General features: G+C 41.4%; 2 protein-coding genes and 1 long non-coding RNA gene across 4 annotated transcripts; 1 reads left to right on the forward strand and 2 right to left on the reverse strand.

Moving 5' to 3' along the window:
- Window positions 1-125: 125 nt before the first annotated feature.
- Window positions 126-864, forward strand: LOC131880484 (D-dopachrome decarboxylase-like). The gene is made up of 2 exons (XM_059227141.1): window positions 126-347; window positions 411-864. Exons 1-2 carry the CDS (start codon window positions 198-200, stop codon window positions 633-635), a joined length of 375 nt encoding a protein of 124 aa, XP_059083124.1. The 5' UTR covers window positions 126-197; the 3' UTR covers window positions 636-864.
- Window positions 865-1,666: 802 nt separating this feature from the next.
- Window positions 1,667-11,346, reverse strand: LOC131880924 (uncharacterized). 2 transcript variants are annotated; one of them, XM_059227657.1, is made up of 3 exons: window positions 10,972-11,346; window positions 9,925-10,118; window positions 1,667-3,953 (listed from the first exon to the last, which is right to left on the reverse strand). In XM_059227657.1, exon 3 carries the CDS (start codon window positions 3,225-3,227, stop codon window positions 1,830-1,832), a length of 1,398 nt encoding a protein of 465 aa, XP_059083640.1. In that variant the 5' UTR covers window positions 3,228-3,953; window positions 9,925-10,118; window positions 10,972-11,346; the 3' UTR covers window positions 1,667-1,829. The 2 variants fall into 2 exon arrangements, with proteins under 2 accessions (XP_059083640.1, XP_059083639.1); XM_059227656.1 differs by lacking the exon at window positions 9,925-10,118.
- Window positions 11,347-16,103: 4,757 nt separating this feature from the next.
- LOC131880925 (uncharacterized) lies at window positions 16,104-18,848 on the reverse strand. The gene is made up of 2 exons (XR_009373308.1): window positions 18,648-18,848; window positions 16,104-18,581 (listed from the first exon to the last, which is right to left on the reverse strand). It is a non-coding gene; the product is annotated as an uncharacterized LOC131880925 (long non-coding RNA).
- Between the last annotated feature and the right edge of the window lie 7,102 nt (window positions 18,849-25,950).

A 25,950-nucleotide genomic window follows, 5' to 3' on the forward strand; every position in this document is an offset into this window, starting at 1 on the left:
TCCTCTGGATTTACCCTTTGGATGAAACCAACCGGAACGAATTTCTTTGCCAGAGTGTAATGTAATCGTTGGGAAGTCCGAGCGTGGACAATATATGCACTATATGAAGCTGAAGCTTCCTCGACACTTCTCAGTTGTCTAATTCAAGCCCACCAACATTGTACATCGAAGTTCAGTATTCAATAATTCTACAAAAAATGCCTTTTGTGACCGTGACCACTTCATTGGCGGCCAATCAGCTTCCGGTGCCATTCATGCCCAAATTGTGTAAAGCCATTGCTGAAGCCATCAATCGAGATCCAAAACTCTTGTCTTGGTCATTGGACACTGGAAAACACATGTCTATGGTACGAGAATTGGATCTTACTACTTAACGTAACTATATTTTCTTCGTTTCTTTGTTCCAAAAGGGTCCCAACAACGAGCGCGGCACTTACATGCAAATCAGGATCGAAGGGTTTGAAGTCTTCGATACCAAGGAACAAACTGTGGAACTGATCCCCAAGGTGTTTAAACATCTCAAGGAAAACACATGTCTCATGGAGGATGAAATTCACATCATTTGCTATCCTCTTGAACTATGGAGGATTGGATTCCATGGTCAAGCTCTATTGAAGGTTCCAGATCTCGATTGAGGAATCTGATCATTATGATTAGACAAGCCAAAGCGCTGAATTCAAGAAAAATGTTAAGTCCCTTTCATAAGAACTACATACATCTTAGATGAGCAAACGATTGGCTTATGTCTTGTAGGTTGCTAAATGATCATAACCCATCAAGCATTAACAACGATATTACTTGAACGCATGCTTCTATGTGAAATTGATAGGATGCACAAAATAAACAATACGTTCCTTGGTAAAACAGTCATCAAGATTAGAGCGTGACGTAGATTGATTTGGTAAATACAAAATATCAGTCCCCTAGGAAAATGGCCAATGGCTAAAAGCAGGTCGAAACAGGAAAAAAAAACTCTGGAAGTTTCCGGAACAGGAAAACCCTTGTGTACATTTCATTTTAACGGTGCCATACCGTCGTACACAGAGGACAAAGTCCACATGGTTGAGTTTGTTTAAGCGAAGCCTGAGAGATACCGTAGATTATGAATGAAGCTTTTGCACATTCTGATGGGGAAAAGCGTCCACCATAGAACATTCATGGGAAGACCCTTTCAGTGTCAGGTTAGGGTTTCCATGGCAAACGTTTACTTCAGTTTGGCGCATTGAGATTCCGGTCTCTAGGAGTCGTTCTTTATGACTAGGCCCTTAAGATCCCCTGGAAGCTGTTGTGTTTGCATAACTCGTTAAATTGCATTTTGCCCGATAACGCCAACTTTTCTCGAGCTGTCTCAAACAATAAGAACCACCCAAGCCATTACATAAGCCTATGAAGAGAGGGCTCAAGTTTACGGTAGTTGAAATGGAACAAGAAATTCCGTAGGGCAATATCGGATAATTCATTCCCAGCTATAATTGGGCTCACACAGAGAGAATTTTGCCCCGGAGCGGAAAGTTATTGGCCGTTTTAGTTCGCCGGAATGTGGGGGAACCGGCCGGACATACAAATGCGCCCAGGCTTTCCCAAACGGCCTAAGACTTAAAATAAACCAATCGAAGACTAAAACAACCCGCTCTTTACCAAGTGTGCTACAAATAAAAAGCTCCGATTCCAAAAGGATCATGATTTATTCTCGATGTTAGGTGTTTGGGAGTAATGGGAGAAGGAGAGCCAGGAGAGAATGGGACCTGCGTTAAATACATTAATTCACTCGTCTAACATCATCATTTTCATCATCGTCGTTGTAGTCGTCATGATAACAGTTTCTCTCATTAAGACCCGGGCTCTACTCCGATCCCGATATGCGTCTGGAGTTGCTCAAAAGTGATTTCGTTGTCCGAGGGCGAGGACTTCTTCAAGTACACTTCGGTGGCTGCTCTCCGGATGTCTGAGCGGACCACGAGGATGGCAATGGGCAAGGCCACCAAGTGGAGACAACCAAAGCAGTATTTGAAAGCCATGAAGGCGAAGTGGGTTTCCACAGAGGCCAGGTACACCTCGGTCACGTACATATGTGTGGGGTAAGTGACCAGGAATATCGAGATAAAGATCACAATCAGGCTGAACTCGATGAAAATGGTCTTGCAGTCCAAAGGCTGAGGGGACTCAGCGTGTTGAGCGTTGTTGTTGTACCCTTTGGATTTGAGGAACGACTTGCAGCAGACGCTGCAGACCGAGAGGAAGACGTGAATGATCGGACAGAGAATGGGTCCAATCAGAATGGGCAGAGGGATGGCTGCAATCAATGAGATCATGTTCATCTTCTCGTGCAGCTCCTGCCTCAAGGTACATGGAACAAATCGCTCCTTGGACAGGACTTGGTCAGAGAGAATCGAGTACACCCCCGACGTGAACCAAATGAATCCCAAGGCGATCTTTTGTCGAGCCGTCAATCCATCATTGTACTCGTCCTCGTCCTCATCCAGATAACTGCTCTTCTTGGGCAGCATCTCCTCTGTTTCCGTGTTCACCTCGATTGAGCTCTGTTTGACCATGACTCCGCTGATCATGGAGGGTGGCCTTAGACTGGCCTTATCGTGATCGGACTCGGTGGAGAGTTGTTTTTCCATGCCCGATGGAGGTGGCCCACCCGCTGGGGCGGTGGATTGGAAGCCAATTCGAGCCATGGCCGCCCTTGAGGAGTCGTCGAGAGCCTCGTCGTCCATGTCGACGGGCGTCTTGCCGAATATCCGGTCCACTCGATGAATCAGTCCATGCCAGCACAGCACCACAATCGAATAAGGAAACACGGCCCAAGTGGCTCTAAAAGTGATCGTGTGGATTGTGCAGAAGGCCAAATTGACCTCCCAGAGGGCGGCGGCCACGGCGTATCCGTTGTAAATCACCGCAATCGACTTGACAAACACAGCCGAAACGAGATTGGCAAAGCACAAATTGGCCAAGACCACGTTAATGGTCGAGTTCAGGAGCGACTCCTTTTCCCGAATAGAAATGAGCACGATCAAATTGAAGACGATGCCAAAGAAGGCGATCCCCATCTCCATAACCACCATCCGAGCACTGTGCATCTTGTAAACCGAGAGATCAAAGGCCGAAGGTGGTTCCACAGTTGCAGGAGACATGTTCGTGTGGATGTTGTTGACACTCGTATAGGAAAAGTAGTCATCTTCATCAGGCCCATTAAATACGTCCGGGTAAGAGAAGTTCATCTTGTGGCACTACTGCTCCCAAGTCCCCCACAGGGTCGATTAATTTATGCCGGCGTAAAGAGCTTCGACACTCAAGGCCGTTGGTCTTGGGAACTCGGACGGTTGGAACGGCAGGTCCGTTCTCAGTAGAAGCTCGTCCCTCTCTCACTCTCTCTTTACGGTCGCGTCCTTTTCATGGTGCATGGTCTCAAATGTCTCTCCGAGGTGAGATCAAAAGTTCCCAGCCACTTCTTTCATTTCCACCCAAAGCAACGGTGTTCCACGGGTACCCCGAGTAATAGCACCAATTCGGGAAGCAGGTCGACTCATCCTCTTGATGTGTACTAACGATCAGCCAGCATCCTGCCAACATTTCGCCACATCCCTCTTAGATTGACGAAGGCCACCAAGGCTCTCTTTCCTGAGGAGCAGTCGAGCCCAAGGTTCGTCTGGGTCCCATTCAAAGTCCGTGGAGGCAAAAGGTGAGGAGGATCGAGTGGAACGAGAAGAAATATCCTCTACGCTTAATGGTCCCAGGACCGCCGCTGGGTTTTCTCTCGTAGTTGGGACTGGCTTTTTGATGATGGAGGATGAAGAAGAAGGAGAAGTAATCGAGAAGAAGCTGGAGATGTACGCCACATTCATTCATGGACCCGCAGAAGAAGATCCCCCGCACAACTCAAGGTGAAGTGAATGATGCTCACACTTATCGTGCCTTGGGAGCTATTCTCGTCTATTCTCATCTACCTGAAATTGGAGCAAATATGAGAGAGAGAGGAACTCATTTTGGGGTAGATGTACGTATAAAAACACTTTTGAGAACGTGGCCACAAACGAGATGAAATCTCGGCCCAGGAATGATGAGTTTGGTCAGTGAATTGTGAGGGGCCAAAAGATAGAAAACTTTGCGCAATAATTTCATGGGTGATGAATCCAATTTCTACCCTCGGATTTTCTAAGCCTCTCACCCAAAACTCAAGTCAAGATGAACGATGGTTGAAGGAGGGACAAGGAGAGCCGCGTCAAAATGGCCCGCAAAAATCAAGGTAACGAGAATTTCCCTCCAGGGACAATCAATCGACAGAGGCAACCATCATGGGGGGTCTGTTCAGACTTTCGCCTTTATTCAAAGTAACTTGCCAGCAATAAAACAGAAATTTCTATTTGGAAATACAATTTGCTTCTCAATAGGCGTCTCACCGTTTTCAAGAAGGTCAACAACATATTCAATCTTGGTTATCTCGAGCTTAAAGGTCCGTGGACGTGTTTTTCTTTGAGATTTGGCACAAAAAACATTTCTTCCAGAATTTTGTAGGGCGTTTCAAAATAGCGGGTAATCAAATGCTTGGATCTAGCTCAGTACCAATTGCAAGTAGACCACTTATTATGGCGAATCATTTTGCCAATATCATTGAAGCTACTGCTTAATGTCAAAGCCTTCTGGGGCCAATTTTTTGTCATGAAATATCAATAGGGACCCAAAATCCTGAACTATGTCGCTGGTCACCTATTCTAGGGGGTGGTCAGGACCAGAAGTCGAGGGGTGTTGATCCCCTTAGAGTTTGGAGAGGAGGTAGCAAATTGTTTGACTGCTAGGCCTGGTTAGAGCCTCTAGGCCTGATCAGCCCTGGAATTAGCCATCAATGGCAAACGTCAGACAAGGTCATGGCCCTCAAGAACAAGATCATGAATGCCTGGTTCACCGATCTCAAGGAGGGCTAAGCAGATTTAGACAGTCTGCTTCACTGTTATCATCTTACGCCAAAAAAGTGACCGCAAGAGATCTTAGCATAAAGTGGCAATATCAGTGATATTTTCAAAACTAATCGTCGGAAATAGATGAAGTTTGATAACCATAATCATGAATGATGTACTAATCAACGTGTTAGGATCTGATTTTTCTGAATGGAGTGGTCCAGTTCTTTTGGGGACCTTGCAAGAAAAGAACAGAATTATTCTTATTTGAGGAAAATGCTTAATTTTGTCGTTCTTTGGGATTCTTCATGCAGAGGTTAATAGACTTTAGGTGAAAATCAGACCTTTTATTAGCATGGTTTTAAGATGACCAGTTTCATATAGCACAAGTACATTGTTTATTGTTGTCGGACTAAAACAGGAATGATGTGGTAGAGATAATAGGTTAGGTCATAAGCATAACCATTTTGTTCCATTCATAACCATAACCATTTTGTTCCATTCACAACCATAACCATTTTGTTCCATTCACAATGTGTTTGATGTAACATCCAATGTTAAAATAAAAAAAGGCCAATTCTGTGTTCAGACCAACGTGATGCATCTCGAATTGACTCCATCCAAGTGATAAGAGTGGAACAAGAGGGAGAGGCCTTTAAACTAAAAGCAGGAGCGTGCTTGAATGAAACTTAACGATCTATTCCAACACACGAGGCTTAGCATTCGGAGGCGTTACTGGAAATCCAAATTTTGCCTCACGAATCTAGCCAAGCCTTGGATGCAGAGGGAAAGAATTGCTAATCTACCGAAGCAATCACTAACATGAACAAATTTCACAACCTTCCCACGTTCAAGGATATGAGATTTTCATTACGGCCCTCGAAGTAAAGGTTGGCTGTGCCACGATAAAAATGAGCGTTATATCGCTCTACCCTTGTTCGGAACTTTCGCGGAACGAACCGTATTTGGTTCAACAATGATTGTCATCAAGAAAGAGGAAACCGAAAAATCATATTATTCCTAAATACTCCCTCATTGTTTTGTCCAAGTATCCTGTTCGGGGAAATTGATATCTGAATGGGAAATGCTATATGTCCTTATGTCAAGTTTGTTAGTGCGTCATGTGCCTGCGGTTAAAGTCAAGAGAAGCCATTGGGAAGTCGATACCAATCACAGAATTGGTTTTGCGTCTTTGGAAAAGAAAGACTCTAGACATTAGAGATTTCCAACGGGAAAAATTTAATGGCAGTCGTTTGACAGAGGTAGTTAAATAGCTTTACAAAATGACTAGATAATCTCATGATTTACACTCAAAAACCCGGCCACACACTTTTGAAGCACCGCGCGGGCAATTGCTGTGGTGTTGGTAAATTGGATTAGTTACTCGGTTACGACTTTCGTCAGGAACCGCATTGAGCGTCAAAAGGGCACCTTCCAATGGGCGCAAAAAGACCAAGATGACCTTCCGGCTTGTGTTGAGCATTGGTTGCCGCTTTCCAATTGTCATTCAGTTCTGTGTCTTGCAGCAATTTCCCATTCCTTATATGTTGCTTTACCTGGGTATGCAATAGTTCCAACGCTTCACCCTTCATTAAGGTTGGAACAAGAGCAATGCCATTTTGGTGTGTTCCAACCAAGTCAAAGGAAATCACGGAATGAGAAGAAGCCATTTGTTCAGGGACTGACAAGGCCAACTCACGGAAATGGTTTGTACTTCTGCAGTTCCCACCCATCTGAGAAGCTTGGAACGAAGGAACTCCTTTCTCAACTCAATTAGACTGATATCTGCAGAACAATCTATCTTCACTTGAACCAGGTACGCGTTATAAGCAACATGGTGCCGCTTGACTGAATCATAATAAGGCTCTGCGGGGATATAACTTCGTATTCCGGGAATAGTTGAGAATCACATATCCAAACTCAGTTCCACTCAGGGACTGAAGCAATCTTTTACTTTTTCATTTCACAGAAATGGCCCATCAACCCTGGGAAATTTGGCATTTCCAGTCCCGTGCGTGCGGCACCCGTTCAGAATCTGAAATTTCAATTCCTTTGACGTGATCAGAATATTGGTCACGGACCATTCTTCTTGAACATTCGCAAATGGAACTTATTGGAGGGTTCCACACAACGACTCGTGGAAAGGAACAGCATTGGCCCTCTCTTCGTATGCCTTTTTTGTCAGAAAAAAAGGTGCACCTTTTTTGTTACTCGAGAAATGGAAAAGGTAGCTCATGCAAATTGGTAATGACCTCTTCAGACCAAAGGAATGAATCTGGGTCACGCATTAACAGGCTAAATTCTGGATGGGATCAAGGCTAGATGGAACATGTATTTGTTGCACGACTTTGATCTTAGACCTACATTTGAGGTCAAGGAGAAATCCAAACCATGCTTGGTTTTCTCCACTTCTGTTCCTTGAGAGTGCACAATATCCTGGGCACTTTCAAAATTATATGTTCCCCGTTCCAAACTTGCCATCAGGTGCAATTAATGTTTCCGAGCGGGAAAAATTATCAAAACCATAAGTTCGGTTTGAAATTGATTGGTTGAAACCCAGGGAAGGTTTAGAATAGGGACTAAATTTTCGGTCACTTGTGTTTGGGTATAAGAGTTATAAACTGGAAGACAAGGAGAACAAAATTGAAAAGAGCTTCCACCAAGTTAAGGTACATTTAGGAATAGGCAGAAATAGCAATTTGAAGATAATGGCAAGGGCTTGTCTGAGCTTCCCTTCAACGAGAGAGCATGAAAACGCAAACGAAGTTTAGGTGCTGATCATGTCAATCTTTTGAAATCCGAGCTTAAGAACTTCATGCAAAAAGAGTGACGGTCAGTGAATGAGCAGTTTCCTTTGGGTATTGTTTATTGTGAAACCCCTCAAGGCACCAAGAGATGATGATAGAAGAGTAATGGTTTTAGAAATGAAATATTGATGACAAAGGTTAAAAACTAAAATAAGATATATACTGTTCGGTTTTCAAGGTAAACATTTGACTCCAAGCAATGAAGAGCCAAAATTTTGTCCATCGAAATCTACTTTCTCTTCTCTAATGAGTGGAACCTTAATTTCCAGCCAGTTGTGACACATTTCACTTCTTAAGTTTTGTTAGTTTTCTCTATCCAGCATACCTTGCAATTTTCAAAGGTACATTGTACGTTTTCTTATGGCACCTTGCTTCTGTAACTACGGCTGGTTCGACCAGAACTTTCTTGCTCTACCTTGACTTCGATCTTAGTGGACTGTAGGTTTCTATGACTACGGCTATGACCATTGGTTTACTTGCGCAAAGTACGCTCAAGATACAGTCATAACGCCCCTCCAAATGGAAACGACCTAGGCGTCAATTGTTACAATCAATGGACGTGACCATTTTTATGACTTGCGACGTTTGGGCTTTAACCTTCAAGTACGACAAGTACGAGGACATTCAAAGACGTTGCTTTGCCTCCTGGTATGAAAATCCAAAGGAAAACCACGGAAAATGGTGAATGCGACAAGTTGAAGCGCCTCTATTGTTCACATCCATCCTCAAGGGAGTCCGCCCCATTCTTGTTATTTCCATTGGAGCAAGGCAAGCAAGCGTCTTTCGTTAGGAACAGATGACTCAGACATCAATAAATCACGTTACCAGCCCAACAGCCTCAACCTCACCCCCTTCCCCTGAAAAACGGTCCTCCCAAGGTTTGTCTAATTGAATTTTGAAGTGATCACTTTTTTCCTTCAGTGGTCCTTTGGTCAACCTTTGGTGAGCAGTCTAGGTTTCATAAATCATCACGTTTCTTGACGGACCCAATATGGTCGCATTTTGACTGGAAATACTCCCAGTTCAGAGAAGAAAGAGTTGAGGACCCCAGAGGAAACTTTTATTAGCACTTATAAAGCAATCTATGAACTTTTAATGATTTTGTTATGTGAAAAAGGCTTTGAGGTTTTGTTGTCCGAGGCGCTCGAGAAAAAATTTGGTCTTTTTGGGAAGGCCAACGCTCCGTCTAGTGAAACAACTCTCTGGTCCCGGGGACAAAGGACTTTTCAGCTGGGCCTGGTGGACTTGATTTGTGGCCTTGTCACTCAATTTTTTGACTTCCAAGGCCGAAAAAAGGATTAATGATGACATGGAAAATTGAACGGTAGAAAAGTACCTTCATTGCGTGACCGACATTGATTGATGCATTTTTTACGACTTATTAAGATTGAGTTGGAGCGATTTTTCCTCATCCATGGCGAGATCAACAAAGATAACCTGTTTTTGTGCCCTCATTTCCAAGTCTGGGTCCATTTCCAGAAACACAAATTTCTTTATTCGCCCATTTCCATTCCATTCACCTCCTAACCTTGGATAAATAACCACTGTTGAACGTCCAGGAGTAAGGTTATCCATGGCACTTCAGGGAACATGCAAATGAGGCCGACATTGAGTGATCTCAGGGTAAATAGTGGTCAATAGTGGTCCTGATTGGGAATGGACTGATCGCTGCTTTTGATTCCATCGGTGGTATAACCTCACCGACGAGTTGATGTGCTTCAGGATGAGAGGTCTCAATCAAGAGAAGCGCACGAGAGGTGAACATTGCTGGGCAATCCTTGATTAATCTCGCGAAACTTTTACCCTGTCAAGAAAGTTTTTTCTTGCATTTAACCCTTTCTAGATTCCTGGACGCCATAACCACCAATGCAAACCTTATCAGATATTTATGACCTTGTGCAGTTTCATGACTGGCCAAATGAACTCGGGGAGCCTTTTTACGTGCGCTCTTTGAGCAATGCTTCAAACTCAACCATTGTACGAGCATACATGAAAATTTCAACCTCATTTTGATTTGATGATAAATTTTGAACCGAGTAAGGTTAAAGAAAGTTTGAGGCCAAAAACAACTGCTTTATGCTTTACTTCAGGAAAAAAGATTCTTTCATCATCGCATGTAGCTAAATAAATATTATTTCCAAAAAGATATATCTGCTTGGAAGGATGATTATTCCTAAAAAAGTACTTCTGTCTCTTGTTGAACAAGCTCAACTTACATTGTTGTGGCTCCAAATGCATTACTTCATAAGGCAAAGGTCTTTGTTCCCTGCCTCAAAACATGCCTTGCCATGGTTTCCTTTTGTTTTTGGACCCTCTCGGCGATAAAAATCCCTTGAGATGGGAACTCAACTTTTTTCAACCTGAAGTCAAGATTTGACCTCGAGCACAAAATTGCCTCTTGCTTGATCCCCTATGAGAAAAAAAACCGTGAGATGGAGGTCCATTCGTCAGTCCTGAATAAATTTCAATGCATCTTTAAGAGCACATCATGGTTGAAACAACTCAACCAAACTGGCATGCGCTCTAGCTCCTAAGGCTGATGAGGTTCTTTTATGCACAATGGCCATAAGGGTACATGTTCTTGTTTGATACAGATGGTAGGTATTACAGAGCTTCAAATGCGTGTTCCACGCTTCACATTCAGTTCAGGTGGTCAAGGTTTTCTCACATACCTCAGGGCAATTCCTTGGGGAATGCCATGACTCAATTTAGAGTTGACGTGCTTGAAGGCATTCTTATTCACTCTAAGACAACCCCAAAACATATGGCCCGCGTGTTTTCGAAGGAAACAAATCCAGGTGCCGAGAACAGAGCCAGAGGCGATCTATTCACATTGGCTTTTGCACAGCGAGCCTCAGGAAAAGGTCGAAGTGTAATGTATCGTGCCAAATGCAATTGATGTGGTACTGCATAAATTTTGATGGCAAATTGCTTTTAGGCAGACCATGTGGTGCATAGAATATTCCCAGATAGGAAAGACATCTCCTCCACAGAACTGTACACTACAGGCTATAATCGTTCAAAGAAAATGGGGTGTGGAAAAGTGAGTTTTTTGAGAAGGGCTCGTTTCCCATTTTCCCATAGGGCCCTTGGCACCACAACCTCTCTCTGGAACTACCTCGTTTCACATTCTTTCGCTGTTCCCTCTCACTCAACTGAATGAACTAATTCTTCAATCCAGAAACTCCTTGAAATCAACCCGTAATTGCCTATTTGGTGTTGGAATAATTGGACACTAGACCCAGGTTGAAATATGTTCATACCTTGATGGTTCACCAATCCCTCGCATTGGATCTTGGGAGTCTTGGAACAAACACCTAACTCACAGAATCTTTCCCAAACAAAGATCATGGAGGTCAAGTGCTGAGCGAGGTGTTCACGTCGACAAACTTCTCCAAGCACTGTTCCAATTCCACTCAAACGGATCCCTTCGTGAGCAACTTGGTCTTCCTCGTAGTCGTCTGCTTCTTCTTCTTCTTCTCCTCCTCCTCCTCTCTTTCCTCGTTTACGTTATTCACGGATCCATTCCAAAGAAAGGAAGAGAGTTTTCGGCTTTTCTCTCTAGACCGCCCTTTGCGTGATTGAACCGGTTTTTGGACGGGAAAGGAAAAAGTAAACAAAACGTGCTCCACCAAACAGATACTAACACAAGTAGATAGGCACTATGTTCTTTAGATCAACATGCACTTTGAGATATCAACCTGCAGGAGTGCAATTGGAACTGAACGCTGATACTTTCAAAAAGTTGGAAAGTTCATAAACTATCCTACCGATAATGCTCGAGCTTTTTCATGTTTTTGAAAGTACAGAATTGTAGCAATCAGCAAAGCACTCACCCAAACGATATCGCTTTCATCAAAAATAGTTCTTAATCGTGATTTTTTGTCATTTTGATGTACTGTATGTGAGTTTTAAAGAGTTCAAGGGACAAAGTAAAATGTTTATTTCTTTTTAGAAATTCTCTTACTCATCATGTTGTTAATGAACAAATGCTGCAAATACCTCAGGGCTCCAACCAAGAACTTGAAATGTTTCTCATGACTGATATGATTGAACCATGATTGTGCACATTCGCTTTCTACTCAATGAATGACTCGTAAGTGTTCCGCAAACACACCATTAGTGGTCCGTAAATGTCCTCGGTTCAATAGAGAGTAGCACCATTGTACGCTTTAGTATCCAAACAAGTCTCTTCGTGCTCTTCGTCATGTCTTTGATTTCCTGGACACTGCCCCACTGTTCCACCAAGGTTTGTCCCTCCGTCCAACGATCCAAAGAAAGAATCGACCAAGACGAAAACAAATAATTCACCCAAGGCCGACCTTGAGCAAGAACCTTGGTGGTGTGTTCGATCCCCCCTTTCAAGACACTGCACCAAAAGTGCCAAGATTTTGTGCGCTTGATTAAGGCCCAACAACTCCATTAAGGGACTAATGGCGGGGATAACTTCGAAAATAGCGAATGATTTGCACCTGCCACCTGCGCTGAAATGGGAACGAAGACAAAAACAGCCATTGTTTTCTAGCTCAACGAGCCTTTATCAGCATTGGCATGACATTTCTCGTTCTATTTGATCGAGTCACATATTTTGGAGAAGGCCGTTTGACAGCAGGTAGAGACAGGCTGATATTCTTTAATATAAAATGTTATTAGAAGACTCTTCATCGCACATTGAGCATCAAGTTGGTTTTCGTTATTTATTAACTTGTCCGTCAAGAAACAACTCATTTAGTTACGTGAAATTTGACATATTCATTAGCGGTGGGATCAAACAAATTTTCAAACTTAAGATTGCCAGAAAATTCGGAATGCACAACGTATCAAGTTAGGTTTGAGCAAAGAGGCAACCCTGGTTTGAAGTAAAAAGAATCAAGGCTCTATTTTGAGGCCAACAAACGGGTTTTAGACATGCAGGTAGCAAATTCATTTGCATAAAAAATGCAGATTGGCAATCTTAGGGCGTACTCTCCCCTGGGTGGTTATAATTTCTGATTTAGTGTTTGCTCAAATGCTATACTCTTTCATTTTCGGAAAGATTTCCTTTTAAAACATTTTGTCAGGTAAATCTTATTGAGGGAGGATGTAACATTGCCGATTGCTTTTTCTCAAACATGAAAATTTATGCTAGTCAGTTGTATTTTTGAAGTATCAAAAAGCAACCCAACAATAGCATATTAATTGCCCCACCCTAGATTTTTGAGGTAATTCCAGTGACCGCACAGGCTTAGCGTGCGTTTTGAGAGCACCTTCATGCTTTCGTAAATCAGGCTAATTAGAACAAGGAAGTCCACCTGTCTTTCTTAAAATATTCGTAGGGGAAAATGCAGCATCCCTCAAGCCAGATCTGGACCATTCTTTGATCAAAATTCCTGATCAACCCTATTTGCAAGGGCTAGCCAGATCTACCACCCCTGATTCGTTGGTGTATTTGAATTTTATACTAAATATATATGCCGGTCATTTCATTTTAAAGTGCTGAGGGTTTCATTGCCAGTTGCAGTCAGGAAGTACGCAAAAAAATCTGATCTACTGTTAAAGATCTGTCTTTTATAAAAATTGATGATTTAATTGCTTTAACAAAGAAAAACGGAATCACATGTCTTGGCATTTGAGAGAGCTCATGGGAAGTGTTTGGGAAACCACTGTATCATTACAGTTTTGTATTGTATAAATACATTTTTTTGTATTTGTGTTTGTATACCCTTGGGGTCTTTTGGTTAAGCGATTAGTGATATTTAATAAACAGAGTGACCCCGATCTTATCAACGTGGATTCTTTAGTGATAAGGAACAAGCAAAGGTTTCAATTTTTCTTTTGAAAATCCCTAGGGATGAGCTCTCACTAATTTCCACGTGTTGGGCATTCCAAATTCATCAACCGGTACTGGGAATGTAATCCCTAGCAAAGTAATAAAAAAGATTTACTTTCAGAGTGTGGGATTTTGAAGCCACGCCATCTGAGGAAAAGTGATTTGCCTTGTTTTCGCTGCCTCCAAGACTGTTTGGTTACGCTAGCTCCTCTCTGCTCAGAAGTAGTTTTTTCCTTTGTTATTCCATACATTCGAATTTAAAAAAGTGTAATGCACTGAATGCGCTACAAACATCTATATTGTCTCCCACGCAATGCTCAGCATTACCGTTTTCAGTTGGCGGTACATTTAGCCATCTTTCCTGACAGCATTTGCCAGATGTCTTTGGTCCTCTTTCTTTCCTCCCTTTTTTGAGTTCCTCTCTTGATACTTTTCTCAATCCAATCTCAAATGCAGTTGAATTCTATCGACTTTCGAAACGTTCACTATCAGTCTTATGAACTCTGCAATGCGCGAATTTTTCTTAGCCTTTCCTCAAGCCTTTCAAAAACTCAAAGTTGGTGACGATGAGCAAGGTTTCATTTGAAAATATGTTTGTTTCATAACAAGTGTAGCTCTGGATCTAATCGGCTGGGTCGGTGTCAATCATAATATCCAAATTAATCAATAATGCAATGAATATTTTCCCTCGTTCATCTATTTATTGGCTAGAAATACCTAAATCAGGCAGTTTGGTTTGACTAAAAAAGGCAGAGAGCCATCGAAAACTATTTGATATATTTTTGAACAAGCAAGTTTTCCCGCTCTCCCTCTCTCTTACACACACACAGGGCATCTTTTCTCTCAAAGGGATACGAAGAAGTGATGTGAAGGCTCCAAAAGGATCCAAATTTGATTTGAAAGAGTCTCTTTGAACACCCTTTTCAGACGGAGTGAGGCGAAAAACATTCAGCTCAAAACGCCAACAAAAGACCCCTTCCTTCGCCATAATCCACTCACTTTGACAAATGAACGCTCGGCTCGTGGTGCTTCTAGCTGATGGTACACAATAATCGACTCAGAGTACTTGTTAAGGCCGAACATTTCTGAACGAGACCGATCTTGGCCACTGATCACAAATTGAGTTTCCTGACTGTTCCCAAGGTTGTTTTCGATGCCTCTACGAGCAAAAGTTTTGTTCCTTCACAACACGTGGAGGAGGATTTGGACATCTGACATTGTGTTCCCTTACCAAAAGTGCCAAGGTTTGGAACAAGTACTCTAAGTCAGTTTGATAATGAAGATTACTGTCAAAGCTGTGCAGCATGTTGGTTGGGAGTCAATGCAGAAGCTAGATTTTGCAGAGAATGTAAGTGAAAAGAATGCATGAAGGTGGTCCCCCTGGATTTGGAGCACTGAAGGTCGTCCCCATGGACAAGCCTTTGTATTGTTCTCTGTTGGAAAGAAGGAGAGGAAAAAGTTTTCCCCTGTTTTGACATGAAGATAGACAACCATTGTCATTGAAAAGAAAACTTTTCACCTGAAGGGCACAACAAAAAGTCAAATTAATTCCCTATGACGCCTCAAATTTTGCCTTGCCTTAGCCAAGGACGACGTCATCACTGGACAGAGATGGTAGGGTGGGGGAAACGTAACTTTTATCCAAATCAACCAAATGTATTTTCCATCACACAGGTAGGATTTTAGTTGACTTAGAAAGCGTTCATCAATTTTGACCTCAATCGAACGTCTGGGTCAAAAGCAATGAGCTCCTGAAACTCAGTACCACGTGGGCAGAAAATGACTTGTTTAGCACCACCTTGGTAAGAGCTTAACAACGTGGTGCTAGCTCACTCAATTGGCACCCTCCCTGCTCCGAGTTTTAAATGCTCATAACTTTTGACACAGACGTTCGATTGAGATCAAAACTGACCATTGCTTTCTGAGGCTATAATTGACTCAACTCATGTAAAGAGAAATGCATTTGATTGATTGGAATTGGAATTTCTCATTTTCCCCCACCCCCGTCGCTGTCCAGTGGTGAAGTCGTCCTTGTCTTGCCTTACTACGAATCCCTTCAGCTTAAGTCTGATGGCTCTAATCCATGGGCCAAGTCTTCACTCCGTCACAGAGTCTGGAAAACTAGTTAGTGACAAAACCACTTATGCAAAGCCTATTTCAAGGTCTTAATCTTAAGGCGACCGAGACTTTGGCTACGAAAAATGAAGCCTTGAAAATATCCTTCTAATGAGGGAATGGATTTGGAGCATTTTTCGCTCGGGATGTGTCATTAGCAATAACGAAGGCTCGGTTTTCGAGTCACCACAAGAAGCCCTTGAGTTACAATGAATGCTTTGAGTGTAGTATCGCATGTGTTTGTCTGATATTGTCGATGCGGGATCAATCGAATTGGGAACATATCGAAGCGACCTGCGAGTCCCAATCGAACTCAGTATCCTTATCAATATACCATTAACCATGGATTAGGTCATGTCAGAATGGATTGCATGTATGTAGGTACTGCCAAGTGGAAATATTATCATGGAATGATTTATAAACCCTTGATGGGTCCACAAAGGTAGATCAGATGGAATAATAACTAAGATGTCAAAAATGTATGTATGTATGTATTTTGGTCTCAATTAGAAAGAAAAAAAAACAGTTATATGGGTAGATTTGAGACCGTGGATCTTCATAAGCCATAACGGCTTGTTTTCATGAGGTCCAGGGTGCTTAAAGCACGTTAAAACAGGTAATTGGCATCGTCCGGATCGGCATTCTGGCACTCGGCTTTCCAAGGGGCAGGTCGATTAGCAACAAAACGCAATGTCGAGAGGCAAACTTTCATCGGAGGAGAAACATCGGAATCACCGGCACGAGAAACAAATGTCGTTGTTAACATTGTTGGAGCGAAGTTTTAGTACAATTTATTCCTTAAAGACAATGGAAAGGAGTACCTAATACTGCTGGGGCGAGTCCGGGCTCGAGTTCGAGTGCACTCAAGTCTTTTACTCGACCTTGGAGGGATTAGCTGGAAATGAATGTTTTAGAAAGGACTGGAGTCCGGGCTCGTGAGAATAAACTATTAGGATATTTGTCATGGTTCAACCATTGAGCGTTAAGGTTAAAAGTAAAAAGAGACCGTCAGTTGTTCGTACATCAAGGCATCGTTTGATGCCACTTTCTTTTATTCTCATTTTAAAGAGTATCCACTTGAGGGTTTTGTTTGTTTGTCATGTAATGAAGATTCAAATTTGATATTTGACTCACCGCTCTGCCCTTTTTCGTCAGTGGTGCCGGCGGGATCCCTTCCAGAGTTTCTGGACCGTATGTGAAGCTCTCTGGTTTATTGATCAACTCTTTCTAACTAACTAAATAACGTTTGTTGTCCACGAACAGGAAAGAAAGTAATATATCTTTGAAAAAGAACGTGATTTTGAGGCAAAGAAACAGGGTCATTTAGCAAGAAAGAGAAGACATAAGATCACGAAAACGCGAAAAAAGAAGACCTTAGAAAAGAGCAGCTTTATCTAATATATAATTATAAACTTGAAAGATTTTCAAAATGAATTTTAAAACCTCGTGCCCATTTCAATATGTTGTTTCCGCTCCAATATTTGGCATTTCTAAGCCAAGAGCCATCGAGATTTTAGAACTTGGTTTCTTAATTCCTTTGCTATTCTATCTCATTTTACGCAAAATCCAATTGAATTGATGTTTGCAATTCAGAGTTTTGTATTTTCATAAAAGTGATACTAAAGAACGATTTGGGTGCTCAAATTGTTTGCCTTAAGGCTTGATTTTGGAAATGGGTGTTGCAAGAGGCTCAAAGCTTTTCATGAAAATGGTGGCGGCACCAAAATTGTTTCCCTAAAAAAGGGACAAAACTCTTTTGACGTGGAGGCTGAAAAAAATATGGAACTGGGGTTTAGCTAATGCGATAGATTAAAATGTAGGAATTAACAGAACACTCCAAAAAGGTGCAATTTTACCCTCCTCTCAGCTTTCTGCCCCGAATGAATGGAAAAAGTTCATTTCTATAGATGAACTTTCACTCTTGTTCTGGAATTATAATTATTTAATACTTAAATCAGGGCCTCTATTTTGCGGGAAAATCGGAAAATGAGGTCCTCTTTTTCCCTTTAGCAATAACTGTTTTTCACTCTGAAATCTGTGTTTGTCCGTGGAGTCCGACAAGCCAGAAAAGGAAAGCTTTTTGAAAATCTACAAAACCTTGCCAGGTGACGGCTTGCACAGCCCCTTCTTAGAGCCCAGATAGTTCTTAATAGCACCTGACTGCCGGAGTCTTCATTTCTGTGCCACACTTTGGTATGCATCAGAACGCAAAACTATATATTGGTTGCCTCAAAACTTGTGTCTAATGAGCCCAGGATGCTCTTGACAAGCAAGTTAACAATAGAGACCCTCTAGTGCATTCAGGGTCCCTATGTAACAGTTGCCTTTTCTAAAAAGAGGAGGACACGAGGGACGGCGTGTAGGTTTGCAGCCATAGTTTAATGGTAAAGTCTCCGCCTTCAAAACCGAAATGCCTGGTTTAATCCAAGCATGTCTGCAGTATTTAAATGACAACATGAGTTGCTCCTTTAAGACCTTAAACGACCAAACCTCCAATCATTCTCAAAGGTGAATTGAAATTGGTGTTGGATATGATGACAGACCAGAGAATATCCCTCAATGGGACAACCATCAACAGATGCCATCTGACTCCGTAACAAAAAAGATAAATAAAAGTTCAATCATGAGACGTCCAGCTTTCCAAAAGTGACGTTGGCAACTTCTTACCCTGGCACATTGGTTGTTGTTTCTAGCCAGATCCATATACTGCTGTCCCCAAGGTTAGCCTTGATACTGGTGGTAACTTGTTGATGCCAGTCCTTCAAGTACCACCTCTTGAAAGTTGACTCATCTAAGAGTTTGATTGCCATTTCCCTCAACAATGTAGTGGAGCTTCTGGTTTTGTGCTTTTTTTCACGGGATGTCAGCATCCACCAATCCCAGACACATGTCTCTTCACAGCGCTTCAGAATTTTCCCTCTGAGGGTGACCTGTGACGAAATCATCCAACTGAAAATGGATTATCTTTAGCTGTGTATTGTTGGTGTGCCTCTCAGATTTGACATGTTGAATTACCTGCGACTTCTGGTTGCCAGGAAAGCTTTTGTCACATGCTTTGCAGACGATGATGGAGCTCCTCTCTATACCTTTGGAAGGGGTGTTCATTGATGTGTTTACTTGTTCCAGCCACTTGTCCTTATCAGAAGAGGACAATATGATGGCCTGAAGTAACGCAATGTGTTGGGTTTCAACTGGTGAAGCGTGGTGCTGATGTCTTAGGTATGCAATGTTGTGACCTCTATTGTGAATGACTACGTGTGCGACTGTAGTTTGCTACCTCCAGAACATTCTAAGCATCTCTCGGCCTGCTAGAGTCATCTTTTTATTTCCGTTTTGTTCCAAGTCCTTCCTGATGCTCTCTCCAGATTGTTCTTTACCTTTCTTACTTGTGCTCAACTGCGTCAGATGGTTCTCGGACCTCTCCTAAAACTGTTCCAAAAAAAATCCCTTTTTTTCTTGATTGTTCCAGAAGATTCTTTTTCTGTCTAAATTGTTCCAGCGCCTTGCGAGTTTTTAATCCAAACTTTTCTAGATGAACCTTACTTTTTCTTGATATTGTGGACTTTTATTCAGGAATTTCCTTATAAAAAAGCTGAGAGTCCAAGCCAGGTCAGCATGGACGTTGGTTTCTTTCAACTTCTAAACACACGCAAAAATCAGGGTTTCGGTGAAAACATACTTTTTGGAGCGTTTCACTTTTTCTCCTGCCCTCTAGTCCTTACGTTTGGTTTGCCCTTTGCTGGTTTGGGGATTTTTTTGTCATACTTGAAAGACATTGATCGATTAATTGTTGCCTTGCGTCTCTGAAGTTTTGAAATCTTTAGGGTGACACAATCCATCATCAAATTTGAACAATGCAACAAATCTCGCTTCAGATGTTGTGGATACAAACCCCTGTGCCGAAAGTAAACCTATAAGTTGTAGGCGGATTTCTTTCACTTCGAATATTGTAGAGGTGCTAGAATGGTTCTTGAAGTTCAAACTTGAAGAAACTATGGAAGTCTATGAAGTCCTTCCTCTTTGTCAACAATGGGTTCGAGCATGAGTATCCAACCCGTCGAGCACATACAACAAGTGTTTTTGGTAAAGCGTTCACTTTCCGTTGTGTTATCCTTGATTCTATCCTTGGTCTAGCCAAGTTCAAACTTCTTTGTGGTATTCAAATTACAACATGAGTGACTGCTTTCACAGCTTCAATGGGCGAACCTACGGTCATCCTCGAGGGTGAGGTAACAAGTAATCATGACCCAAAGCGGAGCGGGAATATCCCTTCAATGGGACACCCACAATCATAGGGCACGCCGAGCGGGAGATTTGGTTCTAAACCAAAGGAACATCCTCCTAAATTATAGTGTTTACCTTTCAGATTTTGTCTGTTCTACCAAGACTTCAAATAGTTCCTTCTTCATGTTTTTCCTTGGGCCCGATTCCGTTTTGACTGAATTAGCTTTATTCATTTCAGACTCCTGGACCAATAACAAGCTTTGGCAAACAAACTTTTCGAGAAAATTGGATTTCCGTCTCAGGATCTTGATTCGCTCTTATACAGCAGGTTGGAGAAGATTGCAGGGTTTTTCTTTCTCTCTCTCTCTCCGTTTCTCACTGAATTAGCTTTATTCATTTCAGACTCCTGGACCAATAACAAGCTTTGGCAAACAAACTTTTCGAGAAAATTGGATTTCCGTCTCAGGATCTTGATTCGCTCTTATACAGCAGGTTGGAGAAGATTGCAGGGTTTTTCTTTCTCTCTCTCTCTCTCTCTCTCTCCGTTTCTCATTGGAATTAGTTCGGCTCTCCCCTATCTTTAATTTCCTTGGCTGTCCTTCTCTTTTTGCATTTACGAGATTGATGAAAACTTTCCCTTTTCTCTCTTCGTTTCCAACAGAAGAACAAGAACCATAATAATTCGTCTCTCTGGAGCAAAGGAACCACCACACAACTTATTTTTCTCTGCAAACGACCCCATGTCTCGATCTCGTGGGAACACTTTTCATGAAGAAGGCAAAGAAACCCAAAGGTAATTAGCAATGAATGTGGCAACCATTTCTTGCACTCTGAACAAATGTTTTTGTCGTTCTTTTAGATTGGGCGTACGCAGTACAAACATGGCTTTTGAACAAGCTACTTGGATCAGTGAATTTCCATTTGTCCCTTGAAGATTTTTTTTCTCGGCCTTTCATGTATCAGTTTTAGAAATTTTGGCCACGCTAGAAAGGGAAAATGGATCTTTAATGAGATTACTGGCAACCACTGATCCATTCTTTGTCAATAGACAAGCTGATTGGTTCCATTCGACCATTATTGGTTTTAGATACAGTGGAGATCCTCTTCCTTCTGGAAAGATTGCGGTGGTCGACGGAATGGCAGTTTGGGCTTTGGACAAGGTTAGACCCATTGCTTCACATTTTGCTGACCAATGTTGGAACAAGGCCAATAGGCTATCCCATTGTCGGAACGCTAATGGTTCATGACGATGTCACAATTGCGCCCTTGGAACACACTCTGAGATCCTGGAACGGCAAAGGGAGTTCCCACAGGGCTCATTACTCTCCGGCCTATCATGTTCGCTCACATCTTTGGATCACATTGGGTTCGTTATCCAGGGATCCATCTTCATCTGGTCCCAAATATGCATATGCAACGATATATCAGAATATTAGGCCTGATTGAGAATCAGGCCTCTTAGCTAGCACTGTACAGAGATCTCTTGGTCTGTCAATGATTGATGATATCAACACGCATGATCTTCCACTTTATGTGGATTGAATGAAGGGGTTTGAGCCTAAGAACCAATACATGGCTACGGCATACCAGAAATAGATAGGCATCGATGTGCAATAATCTAAACTTGTTATTCCACAACACCTCTGATAGAAGAAGAATTTATTTGATTCCCAATTGGCCAATCCAAATTAAGGACTTATATTCACTGATATATATCAGTGATATATACGTCACTTTCAACAGAACTAGCCAGGATTAACCTTATGAATTCATTGCTAGATTTAAAGGCTTGATTCACACTACGGGATAGTTTTTGGAAAATGACGCGCAATATGTACTTTTGATTGAACAGTTATTCATGTGTTACTGAAACATTATTATTAATATTCTTTTTTGGTTTGATTTATCTAAAGGCTACAGGGAATGTAATCCCCAGTACTATTAAAATGAAAGGTTATAATTCGTCTATTTATTACCTTTCAATCTTTATTTGACATTGGCCTTGATAAGCTAAAAGTGGCAATGCCACCTAGAATATTACCAAATCAATGTTCTATCCATCTGAAGTTTTATATATACGAGTACATGTATTTATATGCATACCGTTTCAATTCTACTTTTAAACATACTTTACTCCCGCTGACATGACGTTTATTTGCGAAAAAAGCAATTATTATTTAAAAAGTAACGAATTTTGCTGCCTTACCCCTCAAAAACTAAAACAAACTTGATGGAGCTAAATTTTGTGCTCGTGTGTAATTCTCATTTATCCAGAGATTTACAGTAGCCAGCGATAAATTTGTTTAATAGGTAATTACATCTTATCATCAGAGTGTCCTATTTCAAAAAACCGCCATCCGAGTGTCCACCTCCAAGGTTCGTTTGTTGTCCAAGATATATCTCTTCCTTCTGCTATATCCTTTAGCCGAGTCCATCCGACGTAGGCCTGCTATTGCTCACAGGGCCTCTTTGAGAGTAGGCCATCATGCCTGGAGATAATGGGATGTGACACACTTAGCCGGTGAGAGTATGAAGCATATTTCAAAGTAAATTAATCCCATCCATAAGGGCTGACGAGAGGCTTGTCAAGGTGTGAGGAAAACTTGAAAGGACAGCTCAGATTATACTAAGCTCAAAGCTGAGCAACGAAAAAGGTTCTTTTATGTTGCGAAAACTCCTTTGAGATTGAATTCTCTTCAAAGACATGGGTAAAACAAGAGTAAAGTAACTTAGCGATGGTGCAGGCATTTGCCTTTTCAAGAACAGAAGGAAGATTGCACATACTTGTAAAGCTTAGGAAAAACAATTCACAAATAACGGATCTAATCTTTGAAAGAAACAACGCAATTAAAAAAGTCGCCTCATTTGGACAAAGCAGATATTTCGTTTTATTGATTATCAAAGTATTAGAATCCACTAGGTCCAAATTTGCAGCTCAATTCTAGGTTGGTTTTGCCTGAGGAAAGCGTATTCTGCGTCTTAAAATTTGTTACTCTTGGATAAAAATTTGGGATTGTTGACCAAACAACAGGCACAGTACAATAAGCTACGGTCGTGAAGAAATATGGATTTTTATTAGTTTTTTGCACAAATTTGCCGTGCCTTGGGTAAACAAACTCTGACATATAGTTCAAAATACAAAAGTATATTTAGGTACTAAATATAGCTAATTTACTGAGCATAAAAAAAATGTTTCTTCTTCTATGCCATTCTTACTCGCTAGTTTAAAGTAGTTGATACATTGCTTAAGCACCCATGCTTTGTTAGGTTTTGTAGCTAAATCACTCAAAAATTCACGGTGATCCAAATTTTATCCTAAGTGGATATAAAAAAGGTTTCTTTCGCGACCTAGCGCATTCTAATCATTTGTGTTTTGGTTGCCTGGCCCACTTTAGGCACGTCCTGCCATAATCACTAAGTAGAAGAGGATGTGAAAGTACGATTGCTTATCTTCTTTAATGTTTTTTTTTCGCGTTTTTTGCTCGCTGCAATCCCTTGCAATTTCATCATTTTGCTCATGGGTCTAACAAAAAGTAAGAAGAGATAAGAATATTTGCAATTTCCTTCGCACTTTTTTGCCTTTCAGTAACACTTTGAGGTGCATTTGTTACCAACTTTGATTGTATTCTTGGAACAGCCCTAATAAGGACTCCAGGATGGGAGCACAAATATGCAGGGCAAGAAAATTTGAAAAGTAATATGATGTTGAAATTTCAAAAAGGGCCATCTTTCGTAGTGCTCTGAATTACGCCGGAATGATGTGCATGAGTTATGGAACGCAAATCATACAAGTTGAGTCCATATTTTTGGTTCGTAAGTGTATTTCATGGGACTTCAACATATTCATCGTTCCTTAACATTGAGTTTAACTTAATTTAACTAATAACAAGTAGAACTCAGCAATGTACCCCTAACAATAGGACTTCACAGCCAAGTAAGCAAACAATATCGAATGAGAATAATTATAGAGGTTCGATGTTATTGTGCGGATGCAGAACTTCAAAATCACAAGTGGGCCTTGTGTAGGCAATTTTGAGACACATTTGTGCAGCTGTCAGACTTGTGTCAATTCACTTTTTTTGGGTTTGTTTTTCTTGGGATTTTCTTACCGCTACAGGGCGTAAACCCCAGTACTAGATTTACTTTTGATATATAATTGATTACAATTAGCTATTAATGTACTTCATTGCGTTTATAAGAAAATGGGCTTCACATGTAATTCATGAGAATAACAATTCCTTTCGGATTCCGCTTCAACTATATTTATTTTTCGATGTCTAGTCAATTTGGAAATCTTGCTTTTCTTAGAAAAAGTTTGTGAACAATATCGACGACAGAAAAAAAAGGATGAGTTAGGGGAAGGTCGTAGGCCTGCCTAATCTTGATCAAAAACGAATGAATGAAATGAAACTGTAATTTGTATCTAAAATTTCTCAATTACATCGGCTCGAGCAATATTGATTACATTACAACTACTTCAATTTCAAACGTAATCTATTACTACTATTTTCAATAGTAGCTACAATTACAATTACATCATTGGGCTGGCAACTGGTGCACAGATACCCAATATGGCATTAAAGGCTTAGCAAGTACTCTTAGTAGTTAACGCCACTGAATTTTAGGTTACTTAGTTTTCTTTAAAAACTGGTTTTTTACCTTTTCTTACGCATCTTCCCTGTGTGCTGATGTGCTGAATCAAACTCAATTCAAGCAAAGTTTCATGGGAAAGTGTCAAAATAATTGGTTAGAATAATAAAAGTGTAAATTCATTTATGTTGGTGCTAGAAAAATGTCTTAACCTGCAACCACTCGTTGCTAAGAAAGGCCAACGATTGAAAGAGCATTTAACTCAAAAAGTGTCAATTACTTGTATATTGTAATATTGGATTGGCCTTCCATTAGAGGCAAATTACTAGATAAGACTTCCCTAACCTCACAGTTGGCCGCAAGAATGATCAAATCTCACGATCTTGAGCAGGACTTTGGGTAGTCATTGGATTCTTTTTCTATTCCCTATTCAAGGCTGAGCGATTCAAGCCAAGAAATCTTTTGGCAGAGACACTGAATATCTTGACAATCCCTTTGTCTCTGTTCCCATTTATGTCTTCAGGGCTTTGAAATGAGATAGTCACATCACGAGGAAAAACCAATCGAGGTGAAAAATGATGGCCTTCAATTGAGCAGAATCAGCTGTCCACCATTGTTTATATTGACGAACGACCTTGATTTCGCCCAGGAATCGGCCTCCTGACGCTCCAAGAGAAACAGACGGTGAGCTCAGCATTTCTTCCTCTTTTCCAGACATTTCCTTACATTATTCATACGGAATCATCGGACGTTTCTACATGTTCCTTTTTGATTTTCCTTTGACCGGGGCATGGTGGGCCGGCCAAAAGTTTTAGAACAGAATATTTCTTACGTGTCAGCCGAGATGAAAGTCCGCTCAACCGTTTGTATCTCTGGACCTTTCATAATAACTAGCACTTCAGAGTTGGCCATCCGAAGGGTTCAACAATAGCAGAAACCTGGCACTTGCAAACGAGAGGAAACCATGCACAAGGATGGAAAAGGTTCATTGGATAAACAGGGGAAACCTTTATTCAGATCATATTGGCAGGGCACCGAATAAACATGATACAAGACCAAAAGGCATCCAAGGACTTTGATTGACTTTGGACAGTGTGAGAAACCATACGCTGCTTGAGCTCGTTCTCAACTGATGATTGACCGAAACTGGAAGGTTGGGCCCATGAAGGCAATCTGAGTCCCTTTCCTTGGATGGGTATTCCACCGAATCTTGAAGCCTAGACGGGTTGCAGCACTTAAAAAAGGAATAGAGAAACATAAAGAGCTCATACATTCACTTTTAGAATTGGCGAGCAAGTGGAAATCTGAAATTGACATTTCAGCAGAGAGAAAATCAAGCCATGTTTAAAATGCAGACTCCCAGGAAATATATTATGCTCAAAAAAAAATGGTAAACAAGTCCTGTCATCAGGGTGGGCAATTTTGAGAATTAGCGTGACTTTTGGACACCAAGTGGACAAAAGTGTCCAAAAGTGGACAAAAGTGGACAAAAGGGTCCAAAAAG

This window comes from Tigriopus californicus, chromosome 5, assembly GCF_007210705.1.
Source record: "Tigriopus californicus strain San Diego chromosome 5, Tcal_SD_v2.1, whole genome shotgun sequence".
Classification (NCBI taxonomy): Eukaryota; Metazoa; Arthropoda; class Copepoda; order Harpacticoida; family Harpacticidae; genus Tigriopus; species Tigriopus californicus.